Source organism: Dermacentor andersoni, chromosome 8 (genome assembly GCF_023375885.2).
Source record: "Dermacentor andersoni chromosome 8, qqDerAnde1_hic_scaffold, whole genome shotgun sequence".
Lineage (NCBI taxonomy): Eukaryota > Metazoa > Arthropoda > Arachnida > Ixodida > Ixodidae > Dermacentor > Dermacentor andersoni.
Genome location: NC_092821.1, coordinates 73,413,153 through 73,426,326, shown reverse-complemented (window position 1 = coordinate 73,426,326; position 13,174 = coordinate 73,413,153). Strand labels below are relative to the sequence as shown.

The 13,174-nt window shown below is 47.5% G+C and overlaps 1 protein-coding gene across 1 annotated transcript; it reads right to left on the bottom strand.

Annotated features, from left to right (window-relative positions):
* Positions 1 to 543: 543 nt before the first annotated feature.
* LOC129386819 (uncharacterized) lies at positions 544 to 12,386 on the bottom strand. The gene is made up of 5 exons (XM_055075069.2): positions 12,290 to 12,386; positions 6,839 to 6,901; positions 6,691 to 6,765; positions 1,034 to 1,087; positions 544 to 688 (listed from the first exon to the last, which is right to left on the bottom strand). Exons 1-5 carry the CDS (start codon positions 12,365 to 12,367, stop codon positions 605 to 607), a joined length of 354 nt encoding a protein of 117 aa, XP_054931044.1. The 5' UTR covers positions 12,368 to 12,386; the 3' UTR covers positions 544 to 604.
* Between the last annotated feature and the right edge of the window lie 788 nt (positions 12,387 to 13,174).

The following is a 13,174-nucleotide window of genomic DNA, read 5'->3' as shown; positions in this document are numbered from 1 at the left end:
TAAGATATATTGTATCAATTTTGTCCGCGTTACATGCTCTAATGAATGCAATTGACGGAACTGCGATGTTTTCTAGGTGCAGAGCTACGAAACTGTAAACTTCGTGCTTCTCTTTTCGCAAGTTTACGAATTTGACAAAATTCTTTTTTTAAGAAATTCAGGCCCTGAATCGAAATTCCACTTCCAACAGTCACTAGAATTTAGCTTTCGCTCACAATTGCAACAAATTTCACTAAAATCGGTCCATTGGTTATCCGTTTCTGTGCTTTACGTGTATTTGAATAGGCGGCAGTGGAGTCGGGCCAGAGCTAAAGCTTCCTCTTAACGCCGAACGCTAGCCGCATTTTCCACATCACGGCGCATGCAACGCTTTCGCAGTAAAAACTGCTACAAAGCAGAGGAACGCTGTTTAGCCAACTGCGGATGCATGTGAAATATGCTCGGCGTACCGAAATATTGTCTTACTATAGGAATGCGTGACAGCAGAAATAAAGTAAAATATAGGGCGACACAGGTGGATTGTTGACATTTGTATTTGAAGAAGTTTCGCGATATAAATGAGGAAAGGAGGCATTATTTGTTTATTTGCAACGGGCCTCTCATTTTATCCAGAAACGAAATCTGCAAAATATGCCAAAATTGCCAGAGCGTATTTTTCTTCACGCGGTATGTGCTTCAAAGCGCAGGTCTGAAACGAGAAAAAAAGATGCCCATGAAGTTAGAAAGCCAATATATGCAACTAAGCCGAGCTAGAATTGGAAGCGATGCATGATGCTGTGTATCGGTCATGGCGTGTTTCATTTCAAGTAGAAAAACCGTAGGACATCGGTGGCATAGCCAGAAATTTTTTTCGGGGTGGGCGGGGGCAAGGGAGAGTTACTGCAAATGTTGTCAGGCAAGGTATCCCTGGTACACAATTTCTCATGCTTAATCTATAGTTAGCTGGAATTCGCGGATGCAATTCAACGGGCTTTCCTTGCGCGCAGTGAATTCGCCCAGAAAGCCACAGTAGGTAAAGAATGCCGTTTCTCACATTCGCAGAATGTAGCAGGTTGGTCACATTCAGCCGTATTTCTTCCATCAGTACCTTAAAGGTGAAATGAAGAAAATGCATTAGGAGTGTTAAAGATCTAAAATGAGATAAGAAAAGTTTATTTACTACACAAATGCACTGATGTAGATAAGTGGTGGGGATGACGGTATAAAAGCTGCGTTATGGCAAGTTGACTGGTTCCACCTCTCCGTGAAACACAAGCAGTAACATGGTAACACGCTTGATCAGAAGAGCAAGCTAGGCGATTCGATAGCTTAACGTCTTCGTAAACGGACAGTGGCAAACGGACGACAGATAAGGATTCATACAACACAAGCGCTGAATCACAGCCGAATGTTTTATTGCACTGACAATACTATAGAGATACACAGAGCCACGTGATGCGTGCCTGATATGCAAGGTCCATCGGGAAATTATGCCACTCAAAAAAATTCTGCTTCTTTTTGATGCAAGGCGATGAACGTTTGACTTATGAGGCGGAATCTTTATACATAAGATATGCTTCGACTATCTCACGGTTTGTTTCGTTTTTACAGCGCAGCTGTTAAGGGCTACTTTCCCCACTATCGATGCCGCTTATAGAAAAAGAAATCCTGAAGATATATATATAGTGCAATACCGGGCCGACCCGCGGAGGAAGTGAAGCGGGTATTAAGCACTCCCCATACGCGAGCCGATCCCGAAGGTAGTGCAATGCTGGGTCGACCCGCGGCGGAGGTGCAGTTCGCCATTAAGGTTTATCAGATTTATTGGAAATTCAAACCCGAGCAAGTAATGTGCTCGAGAAACTGCATACCTAGAGTTTGAACAACTCGCTAAATATAAGTACGTCTAAAACAAAAACGGTTTTATTTAGAGCTAAAAACAAGAAAGTCAACTTTGATTTAGCGCTTTTTCTTAGTACATCAAAAACTGAGGTGGTTGCTGCTGTGAAATGTCTTAGTGCACTCATTAATGAAAACATGTCCTGGGATTTGCAGTCTGCTTCTGTTTGTTCCAGCCTTTCTCGCATGTTTGGTATATTATCGCGCACGTTTTCTTTTGCCTGAGAATGTAAAACTGTGGTTGTATAATTCACTTTTCCTTCAAAAACTGTGCTATTGCTACCTTGTCTGGGGAACCACCACAATTTCCAACATTCTGAGGCTTTCTAGATTACAGAAAAGGGCTGTCCGTTTGATTGTAAATGCTAGGTCAACAATGGTTGCAAGCCATCCGACTCGGCTGGAGCCGTATTTTCAAGTTCAACGCTATTCCCAGGTGGGACGATTCTGCCTGTTCCAGACTGCGCGCTCTTCTAGACAGGTACCAGACTGTTTCAGGACGAACTGGGGACAATTACAGAAGAAAGAGCGACATTGTACCTGAAAGAAGGTAGCGTGCCAAAATTTATGAAGGCAAGAAGTGTTCCCTTTGCTTTGCAACCAGCAGTCGAGGCTGAGCTTAAAAAGTTGGAAGACATGGGAGTCATTTCGCGAGTCGGGACAAGTGACTACGCCACGCCGGTTGTTCCAGTAGTAAAGAAGGACGGTGGCATAAGACTATGCGGCGATTCTAAGACCACCCTAAACCCTTGTCTTGAAACTGATCGCTATCCACTCCCGAGAATCGACGAGTTGTTCACAGCGCTCGTAGGGGGCCAAGAATTTTCTAAAATTGACCTAAATCGAGCCTATGAGCAGGTAGTAATGTCAGTCGTCAAGAAAGTATTTGACACTAAATACTCATAAAGGACTTTTTTCCGTAAACAGGCTGCCGTTCGGGGTTTCTTCGGCACCTTCTATTTTCCAAAGAATTATGGGCAAAATGTTGAAAGACCTGAAAGGCGTCAGCTGCTATTTGGATGGCGTTTCTCATCACCGGCAAGACGTCAGACGAGCATTTTGCAAATCTCGAAGCGGTTCTGAAGCGGTTGACTGAGCGCGGCATTCGAGTAAAGAAAGAAAAGTGTTCATTTTTCCAAACGGAACTACAGTATCTGGGTCATGTTATCAGGGCAGCAGGTGTCGGCACAACGCCAGACAAGATAGAAGCGCTGATGAAAGCGTCCGCACCCACAGGCAAGCAGCAACTACAATCGTTTCTGGGCATTGTAAATTACTACGGGAAGGTTGTTCCTCGATCGTCTACTCTGGCGAGTCCACTTTACAAACTGCTGCGTCGCGATCAGCCATGGCTCTGAGATGAATCGTGTCAAAGGGCGATCGAGGAAATCAAGAAAGCGTTGGCGTCATCCTCGATCCTGGCGCATTACGACCCAGATAAACCTTTGCAAGTAGCATGTGACGCTTCCCAATACGGCGTGGGCGCAGTACTTTCTCATGTAACTAAAGATGGAAGCTCTCGGCCTGTGTTTTATGCGTGGCGCACATTAACTGAGGCCGAAAAGAAGTACAGTCAGCTAGAAAAAGAAGCGCTGGCCATTATCTTTGCCGTAAAAAAGTTTCATTTCTAGATCTATGGCAGATGTTTCACGTTGATTACGGATCACAAGCCATTGCAAACAATTTCGGGGCAAAAAACAGGCATTCCACCAATTGCAGCGGCACGCTTACAGCGATGGGCTAACACGTTGTCGGCTTACAAGTACTGGCTCGTGTACAAAAAGTCCAGTGACAATGCAGAAGCACATTTTTTGTCAAGGTTCCCGCTCCAGGGTCCTGAAGACGGCACTTCCGAAGGCGAGGAATCGTTTTATGCTTTGCGTCTGGACTCTATGCCGGTGTCCGCTAAACATATTGCGCTCGCTACAGCACGTGATCCGGTGCTCAGTAAAGTGCTCCAGCTTGCAAGCATAGGCTGGCCATTGCATTTGCGAGATGCGAGCTTAAAACCATTTTTCGACAGATGTTTGCAGATCAGCCTGCATCAAGGGTGCCTCATGTATGGCCTGAGGGTTGTTATTCCGTCCCCTCTTAGAGAATCCATGCTCGACGAACTGCACCTAGGTCATCCTGGCATTGTTCGGAGCAAGGAGCTGGCTCGCAGCTACGTGTGGTGGCCGTCAGTTGATGCAGACTTAGAGACAAAGGTACGAAGTTGCCAAGCCTGCCAGGAACAACGGAATGATCCATTTAAGGCACCTCTGCATCCCTGGTCATGACCGACCGCACCGTGGAGGCGAATTCACTTGGACTTCGCGGGACCTTTCCGAGGAACTATGTTTTTAGTGGTTGTAGATACTCAAAGTGGCCGGAAGTGTTGGTTATGCGAAGCACAACGTCCGAGCGTACTGTTGCCTGCTTGCGTGAACTTTTCTGCAGATTCGAAGTGCCGGAGACGGTGGTGTCCTACAATGGACCACAACTGGTGTCCGAAGAGTTCAAGGCGCTTATGCGGAACGTCAGGGCCAGACATGTCGTGAGCGCCCCTTATCACCCAAGCACAAATGGTCTGGCGGAGCGTTTCGTGCAAACGTTGAAGTCTGCTCTACGCAAGTCATCTCCCGGTAAGTCTCTCGAAGAAACACTTCACAACTTCTTATTGGCGTACCGAAATGCACCTCACCCTACGACTGGAGAAGCTCCAGCTGACCTGTTGATGGGTAGAAGATTGCGCACCAGGCTGGATGCAATGAAGCCTACAGTGGATGGGAAGGTGATGCACAGTCAATTCACCCAAATGCAGCAGCGCAGGTCCAACAGAGACTGTTTTGTGTTAATGACAGTGTTCTAGTTCGCAATCACAGAGACTCAACGAAGTGGGTTCGTGGGACCGTTCTGAAGAAGACTGGACCAGTCTCGTACAAAGTCATGGTAACCACACACCGAGGCAAGTTCATCTGGCGTTGACATCTCGACCAGCTGCTGGCTGGCGCCGGCCCTATGGTGACACCAAGGGCATCCGACTCCGACTTCTCAAAGGGGTTCCTGGTCTTCCCTCAAGGCCAGACTGGTGACCAGCGAACGTCAGAAGAGCCGGTACCCGGGGAGTCCGTCCCTCCAGCTCCCGCTCTTCCATCAGAGACATCAGCTCCGCAAAGGCGCTACCCTTCAAGACAACGCCGTCCACCCGAGCGATACTAAGCCCGTTCTTTAACTACTGTACAAGGCTACAAGTGCACCCTCTAAAACAAAGACGGAGGAGTGTTGTGTTATCATTGCCGCTGGAGCTATAGCGGCGGCGCGACTATCACCACAGCTTGCTATATTAGCCCAGTCATGTGGCCACCGGGCCGGCATTCCACTACGAGCCGTCATGGAATAAACCATGTTTGGTTCTGCTTACGTCTCTTCCTTCGGCTGCGGTTTTCCCCCCGCGAAAACACTACAATAATTTTGTTACAATGACGGAAGCACGGCTTCAACGTCAGTGCTCACCAATGAGGCGAAACCAACAGCCCAGAGTTTTTAGACTGGACTACCCGCCCTCTTGGCAACTGCGTAACACATTAAGGAGTACTAACATCATTTTTCGAAGTATTCATTTCTTTAGCATTGAGTGAAATTCCTCAGTTTCTAGTCCCCAGAAAAAAATAACAGTGACAAGACTCAGAGAACAGCAAATGATTTATTATGATAGCTTTACCGCCAGTTTGGGTTTCGCTTCCTAGTATGATACTGCGTTGAGAAGTCATGACAGTGTACGGTAACGTGGGAGCAGGACACTGTAACGTTTTTACAGTCTCTACGGCTCGCTCGGTTGCCCCGTGTGCGGGTACTCGTGAGGGCCAATTTAGCAGCGTAGCAGTTCACCGAGCGAGCCGGCGCGAGTGTCAAAACGTCGCTGTGTCCTGTTTCCACGTAACCATTGTGGGGATGCGCGACTCTCACGCGTCCCCTTATATGTTGTTTTCCCGCACGGCTCGCGTGGCCTGGCGCCCGCGGCGGTCGGAGTGGTTGAGGCGCAGTACGAGAGATGGCGCGAGTGTTGCGCTGCTAACGCCGCTGACAGGCGGGGTTACTTGGGCGCCGAAAGACAAGGCGCTTCCTCTTTGGTTCGGGACAGCAAGCAGTGCGGACGTGCCGTGCCGCGGGTGCGCCGATCCATGCTTCTGCGAGACCGTCTCGCGTGGCCGCCTTCGAACGCGCCACCGTTCGCGTGACCGTACGCGCGAACGACCAGGCGTTGGGATCCAACATGGGGCGAACATATTTGCTCGCTATCCGGTCGCGGTGAGTCCGACTTCCTAGATTTGTCGCGCGCCCATCGGCATGTTTTGGGGATAGCAACTCGGCTAGCAGGCATTGATCTATGAAAGGTGCAATAAATGCCCTTGTGATTGTTTTGCACTGCTGTGTTGTCGTTCCTTTGTCCCAAGAGCACGGAGGAGAACCCCACTCCACATAAGGCATCATGACGTCACAGCACTGTAGAAACGAAACCAAAGCTGGTTGTCGAAGAGCTATTACATTATATTATTTAGGGCGCTCTGAGGCCTCAGAATGTTTCTTTTCTTCTCTGGCTTAGAGGGTACGGGACCTTTGCTTAAAGCAAAAATATTACGCAATAAAAACTGTGAGAACCTTTTTTAAATGCATCTTCATTTACTTTTGTATACCTATTAAAATATTTTATACCAGAAAAAAAGCTCGTACACAGATGGTTCTTAAATGAGTACTCTGGCAAGTTATCGGCGCAAAGTTCGGCTAAGCGCAAAGTGCGCGATAATAGCTAGTGTGCCCTCGAGTACGTACCGGATTGATGATCTGCGCAGTGTGCAACAATCTCTCCAAACAAAACAAGAAGGCCCTTTGAAATTCGGTTCCAGCCTGAAATGCATCGTACAGTGTCAAGATATGCGGTCAAAGCCAAGATTTAACTAAAGCAGTGCTGCCTACATACACCGCCGCTGTAGGTGGTGAAAGCGTAGCACATCCGGAGCATGACACAAATCCGCCGATGTTCCTGCATGACACATACACACACACAGGCATATATATATCCGATTTAAGTAAACGCTGCTGCAAAAAAATCACGCCGTGTGCCGCGTGTTTTCGACCCTAAATTAGCTTCTGACGCATGCAGTTATCAAACGTATTTCCTTCGAGATTAGCTTCGGTTACCGAGAGAGAGCCGTCTCTGGGGTGTGCATTTGGACACCATCTACACCCTAGTGTATTTACAAAGGGCGCTATACTTGAAACCGAATAAAGGGAAAATAAGACATTCACCCGTTCGTATATACTTGAAACCATACATCGATTTGTTTGCAGGATTTCATTTCTGTTATTGAAGAATTACCCCACATTGGCTGTAGCCCTTTCAGCAGGGGGAAAAATGATGGATGTAAACAAGTAATCATTTTCAGACCAAACTTTCTCTTCAGGCAGATCGTTCCATTCCGCGATGGTCTTCGGAAAAAAAGCGTCAGCGAACAGGCGCATCCAGGACCGGTATATTTCTATATTTAGGACATGGGGATCTGCTTAGGAAGCGTGAAATGTTTGTTTTATGTATGTTCCTTTATTAATTCCAGCTTTATTGTTGAATACTTGGAAAAACAGCTTCAGCCTTAACTGTCTTGGTCGCCAAGGTAGTGGTTCACAGCACGCATATCTGTGTGACACTAAAAACAGCGGAAATACATTCGTAATGAGGTTTTCTTTCGAACACTGCGTGCAGAGGAGTACTGAAATATTATTTTATTGCGATAGCAATTATATGGACACTCCAGGCGCATTTCTCCCGTCGCCGTGAGGTTCCGTATGAGTGACAGCGCGTGAGGGTGAGCCGGCGAACGCTGTTCAATCTCGCGTGCGCAAGCTAGGAACGCGGCCCGTGTGTGTGTGCCGTCTTCTGTGGCGCGCGAAATAGGGGGGTCAAGCGAGGGAGGAGGGGTGTTCTTCTCCAGCGGTTGCTACGGTGCCTCGATGTCCTCCTCGCCCGCCGCTCCGTACAGAGCGGAGACAACCGCGGCGTCTACTATGGCATTGGCCGCACGAATCGCGGACACCATAGTAGACGCTTTGGCCAAAAAGGACTTCTTCTTGGGCAAGTTGGTGCCTAGACATCCTAGGTATACTTGATTGTGGCGCGAAATACATTTCGTGAAAAGGCACAGAAAAAGAAGACAGTGAAGCTGTCTTCTTAGTAGCGCAGCTGTTATAAGCTGTGGCAGGCTCCTTGGCTGGCGTGCTACATAATCTCCTACATCACATGGTGGGTTCATCTTTGCATCGAGACTTTGTCATCTGAATGTTTTGAAGAAGACAGCATCACTGTCTTCTTTTTTTCTGTCCCTTTTCACGAAATCTATTTTGCGCCACAATCAAGAATACCTAGGAGACGCTTTTGCCGACGCCGTAGGGACGCGTTGCCGGCGCTCGTATGTCTTGAAAGCGGTCTGCTACGTCGCTAAAGTGCGCGCCCGTGCAGGTCTCATCTTCAAAGCGATCTGGGATGTTTGCAAAGTGTGCGTAGTGCCGGTAGATTCGTATGCGCCGTGCCTTCGACATATCGTTCGCGCTGAAGCGAGACATGCATGAAGGTCAATTCGCTTGCTGCTGCCGCGATTCCTCACTCCAGAATTTTCACAGTGAGTTTCCGCGCTCATTGAACGAGATGTTTTCATGTTTACCAGTGCGCGCGTGACACCGTGTTGGTTAATTTAGTTAGAACACGTTGACGGGCGAGTTCGTTTGAGTCCATGACAGAATGTGGGCGCGCGACTGAACAAGGACGTAGAAGGAAGCAGACACACAAAGACAGCGCTGTCTCTGTGTGTCTGTTTCTTTCTGCGTCTTCGTTGAGTCACGCTTACACATTCTATCATTGTTAATTTAGTTAGTAAGCGAACATTTACAAGTCACACGGCCGATAAAACTACTATCCTTACTTCGTACAGCTATCAACTAATTTGCTATCGCAATCGGTGCTCCGCCTTTCGGGCGGAACTGCGAATTTTTTTGGCATCCCCTTTGAAGTGTGACGGTGACAGATGGTCACCTAGCCTACTTGATGTAATCAGGTATGCCATACATGTTTTTCATTCTATTATTTTCGTATACATCACCTTCCTCTTCTTTTTCATCCTGAAGACCATTCATTTCTTCACCATTCATTCCTTGACCAATCCCTTATAGTGAGTAGGAGCCACATGCTTGATAAGAAACACAAACTATACCTTGTGCCGCCACCCATGCAATTGTTACATGGCATTCCACCTGGCGTAATAATATGCAACAGCAATGCAAAGTGTGCACCTATCGACACTACGCGGCGCGCATCTCACATCGCGTGACAAGTGGGCGATACGATGCTAATAATGGTGATGATGATGATGGTTGTTATTTATTGACGTCCCCTTTATGCCGTACATGTTATTCATTATAGTATCATTCGTACACCTCCTTAATCTTTCTTTTTCTTCCGCAAGACGATCAACCCATTTCTTGGCAAACCCCCTGTAGTGGGTAGGAAATAGCTGCGACGGACGCCGGCGGCGACGGCGGCGGACAACGTCGCCAACCGAAACGGCAATTGGAATGAGCCATAATAGCTTACGCTGCAATGGAACACTGCGTAGTTCATACAACAATAAAGAGCCGCCATGTCTGCCACACTACCTAGATAATAATAGAAGAACATGCTTTGTGTTGCGCGCAGAGAGGCGCTGGCAAGCTAGCGATGTAAGTTTGTTAAAACTCACCTGAGAGCTGTAGACTGCGAATTTTGTGGGCTCTTAGTGCGACGCCGCGTGAGCCTGCCAATTATCGTGGAATAAAACTGTTGTGCACTTGGTGCAGCTGGCCGGGTACGGTTTACAACACGCGCACAATGTATTTTCGTGAATCACTGAGCACAGAAGCAATAGTTGAATATCTGTAATGTCCTTAAGAACTAGTGGCGGTCCTCAAAGAGCAGATCTAGGCTCATTTTTCATGTCTTCAAGAAGAGGATGATGATTCTCCTTGTGAGATAGTGACATTTCCCTCACTGTGGGTGATTAGCCAAGAACTGGGTGGCTCATAAAAATTTAATAAATAACCCTAAAAAAAGTATTATAAAAGTTGGAATTAGGTAGGTTAAAATCAATAGAAAGAGATAGGAGATTGTCAATTGTGAAAAATAAGGCAATGGATGCATGAATAGGTTTTATTATCAAAGAGCGCTGGCCTGTAGCTTAAGCAGCGAGAGAGGTCATTTGTAGGAGGAAGGAGGTGAGATACCCACGTATCGGGACCCTTTTCAATTTCATTTCGTTAAGTCGGATTCCCAACCCAACTGGCACAGGAAATTATTGACTAAAAGTATCCTGCGCACACTCTAGAGTTTGGCGCCTTCGGATAGCGTGCTTCGGCACCGACAGCGACGCGGGAATATATGGCATTAACAGCATAGTGGCTCCGTAGGTAAGGGTGTTCATCAGATGTTCAGCATGAAGCTGCAGGTTCTATTAACAGCAGGTGTTTGCTGCGTTCTGGTTGGGGTCGGATTCAAATAACTCTTGTTTACGGTGGCTCGGGTGCGCGCTAAGAGGTCTAAATAATTCTTGAAACTGTAACTAACAATGATCTTTAATAGCCGCTTCTCGGCTTTGCAGCTTTGAAAGGATCCCTCAGTACTTGTTATTGGTGTTGTGTAATCGCGTAAAGGGCATGACTTCAGAAACAAGAAGTACCTAAATACGCTGCCCTTTAACCTCTAAGCGGTGCCGCCACTTGGTGATGATGATGATGATGATGATGATGATGAAAACATGTTTATTGATAGGGAAGGGGAAATTGGGAAAGGGCTCCTAGTCTGGGGCTCCTTTGACGTCTTCGGCGATAGCCCGTCGCGAAGGACGCCTGCCCGCTGCTCTGCGGTGCGGGATGCAAGATGGATACGGGGAAGGGAAGGTGCTGCCGCTTTGTTTCCGCGTCGTCCGCGCTGCTTTCTCTTTTCTTTTTCGTTCTTTGACTCTTCCACGCGCTTTGCGGTTTGCCAGTTTCTGGCTGTTTACTGCCGACTTGGGACACTGGATGCTACCAGGCACTGAATGAAAGTACCAGTGAATGGGCTTATACAAAGTGTTTTTTCTTTACTAAAACAAAACTTTATTTGCCTCTTCATTCGATTTCATCCACTGCTGCGGCTGCTGCTCTCTGGCACACCGCATCGGGTTGTTGTCCACGATTTGTATATTCATCAGGAACGCGGCAGAAAGGAAAGGCGACGTGAAAAACTCGTTTGGACGTTTCCATCGCATCACCACAATACCTACTGGAGCTCCCTGGGCGTCACCACGACACCTTCTGAACTGCTTCAATCATTCGTGAGCCCCCCACGAAAGCATTGCAGAGTATGCAGCACTTACATCTGTACTAGCGTCCAGATGGGAGGTACATATGAGGGTAGAGAGGAGGTGAAAAGAGGAGGTGAGTAGAGCCGACTCTGTCACGAAACAAGTGAATAACAGTTTTGTCATTCTTCGCTCATGGCAGCTCGCATGCATGAGTACGGACTGCAAATGGTGGGAAATAATTATGTATTTCTTGCGGCATGCAGTTCAGTTGTGGCTTGCTCTTAGGAGATGATTCAGTACATAACACCACAACTTAATCAATATAGGGTTTACGAACGAATGCAACAGCGCCATCATGTGGCGTGCTACAGCCATTGGAGAAATTAAAGGTGGTGGGGAGGTGTGTGAAGTATTCGGGCAATAGTGCGCGTACGTAAAGCCATGAATCAAATGGTCCGATAGAGAAAAGACTACACGAGAAAAGAAATGGCAGTGGTTTGCAGAATAAGCTAGCTGTACGGAAATGATAACTGCACTGAAATATTGACTACGCTACGTGATCAGAAAAGTGCATGAGTCAATAAGTCCTAGAGAGGAAACAATACAAGACCAGTGTTCCCAAAAACTACTATTAGATTGGTTTCATCACGCGCTGCCACTCGGGCACCAGCCATTTATTAAATGTTAACCGTTAGCGGGCACGACCACGGCAACGGCGGAAAATCCCGCATATCACGTGTACGCAAGAAGATATCCTTAATTATGCGCCGAATTTTCTTTTTTTCGCGGGACATATGGAGTAAGTACTGTGCTTATGAATGCAAGAGGACTTACACTCATACTATAGGCAGGCACCATGTAGCAATACCTTCTTCGGCAGACTAATAGGTTGCGAGTCGAAGGAACAATCGATAAGCCGAGCGCGGAAGCCCTTCAAGGCTGCCGTGATTGATCGCTTAACTTTCCGCTGTTGTACTGCTACCATTCCGAAAATCTTAGTGAAGGCTAATTCCGACGTCTCTTTCACTTTTTTGCGCGCGCTTTCAAGACGCCCGCGAGACACTCACCCTGAGGACTAGTGGACTGAGGTTCAACGAAACGATTTCATCCTTGCACGCCAGCAATAAATCAGTCGCCGCACGCATTCCACGAGCGAAGTCCCTCGGATCTGTGCGGGAAGAAGAGAGCACGCAACGACTAATTACTTTGCTCTTCCGTTACTGCTTCATTATTTTCGCCCTCGTCTTTCGTTACCACCGTGGCCTCTGAGATTGCGCGCGCAGCGCGATCTCGGAGGCCTTGGTCGACCGCATAATGTTTCGTACAAGAACTACAAGAGGGGAATCTGGCGTGCGTGTCTACAAGTTTCGAGCTGCGAGCACGACGCTCCAGCGATGCTCGGCAGTACGTGGATTTGCCTTGTCTTCTCCTCCTAGCTGACTTCGAGCGACTACTTGATTTTGCAAAATGATCATCTTCAACAAAAAAATTGAACGCCAAATGTGCAATGATTAAGCGCATAACATAGCCTCATTGCCTTCTTGCGTTTGGAAAAATATGACTGCCAGGAAATCTCGTGTAATAAAAGCAGATATAGCGTTTTAACTAAAGCCATAAAAAAAAGCGTCTGAAGCCAATGGCACGAAGACAAATCCATTTACTACACACTACCCTCGTGCCTGTTAGACCATCATAACGCCAGAGTTCCCTCTGGTAATTTTAGCAAGAAACTCTATGGCTGACAGCAAACCGATAGCGTAAGCCTGTGCACCGCAAGCCGTAACGTCAAACAAGTGGGTAGATAGCACCCACTACTGATTATGGACGGCAAAAAAAAGCAATGGAAAGCGCTTAGCACCTTCATTCTTGCTTCACGCAGCATTGCAAACGTCGGCTCACCTGTGCGACGCTTCCAACGTGCAGCCATCGCTAAGCTGCCTCTTCAGACGCCG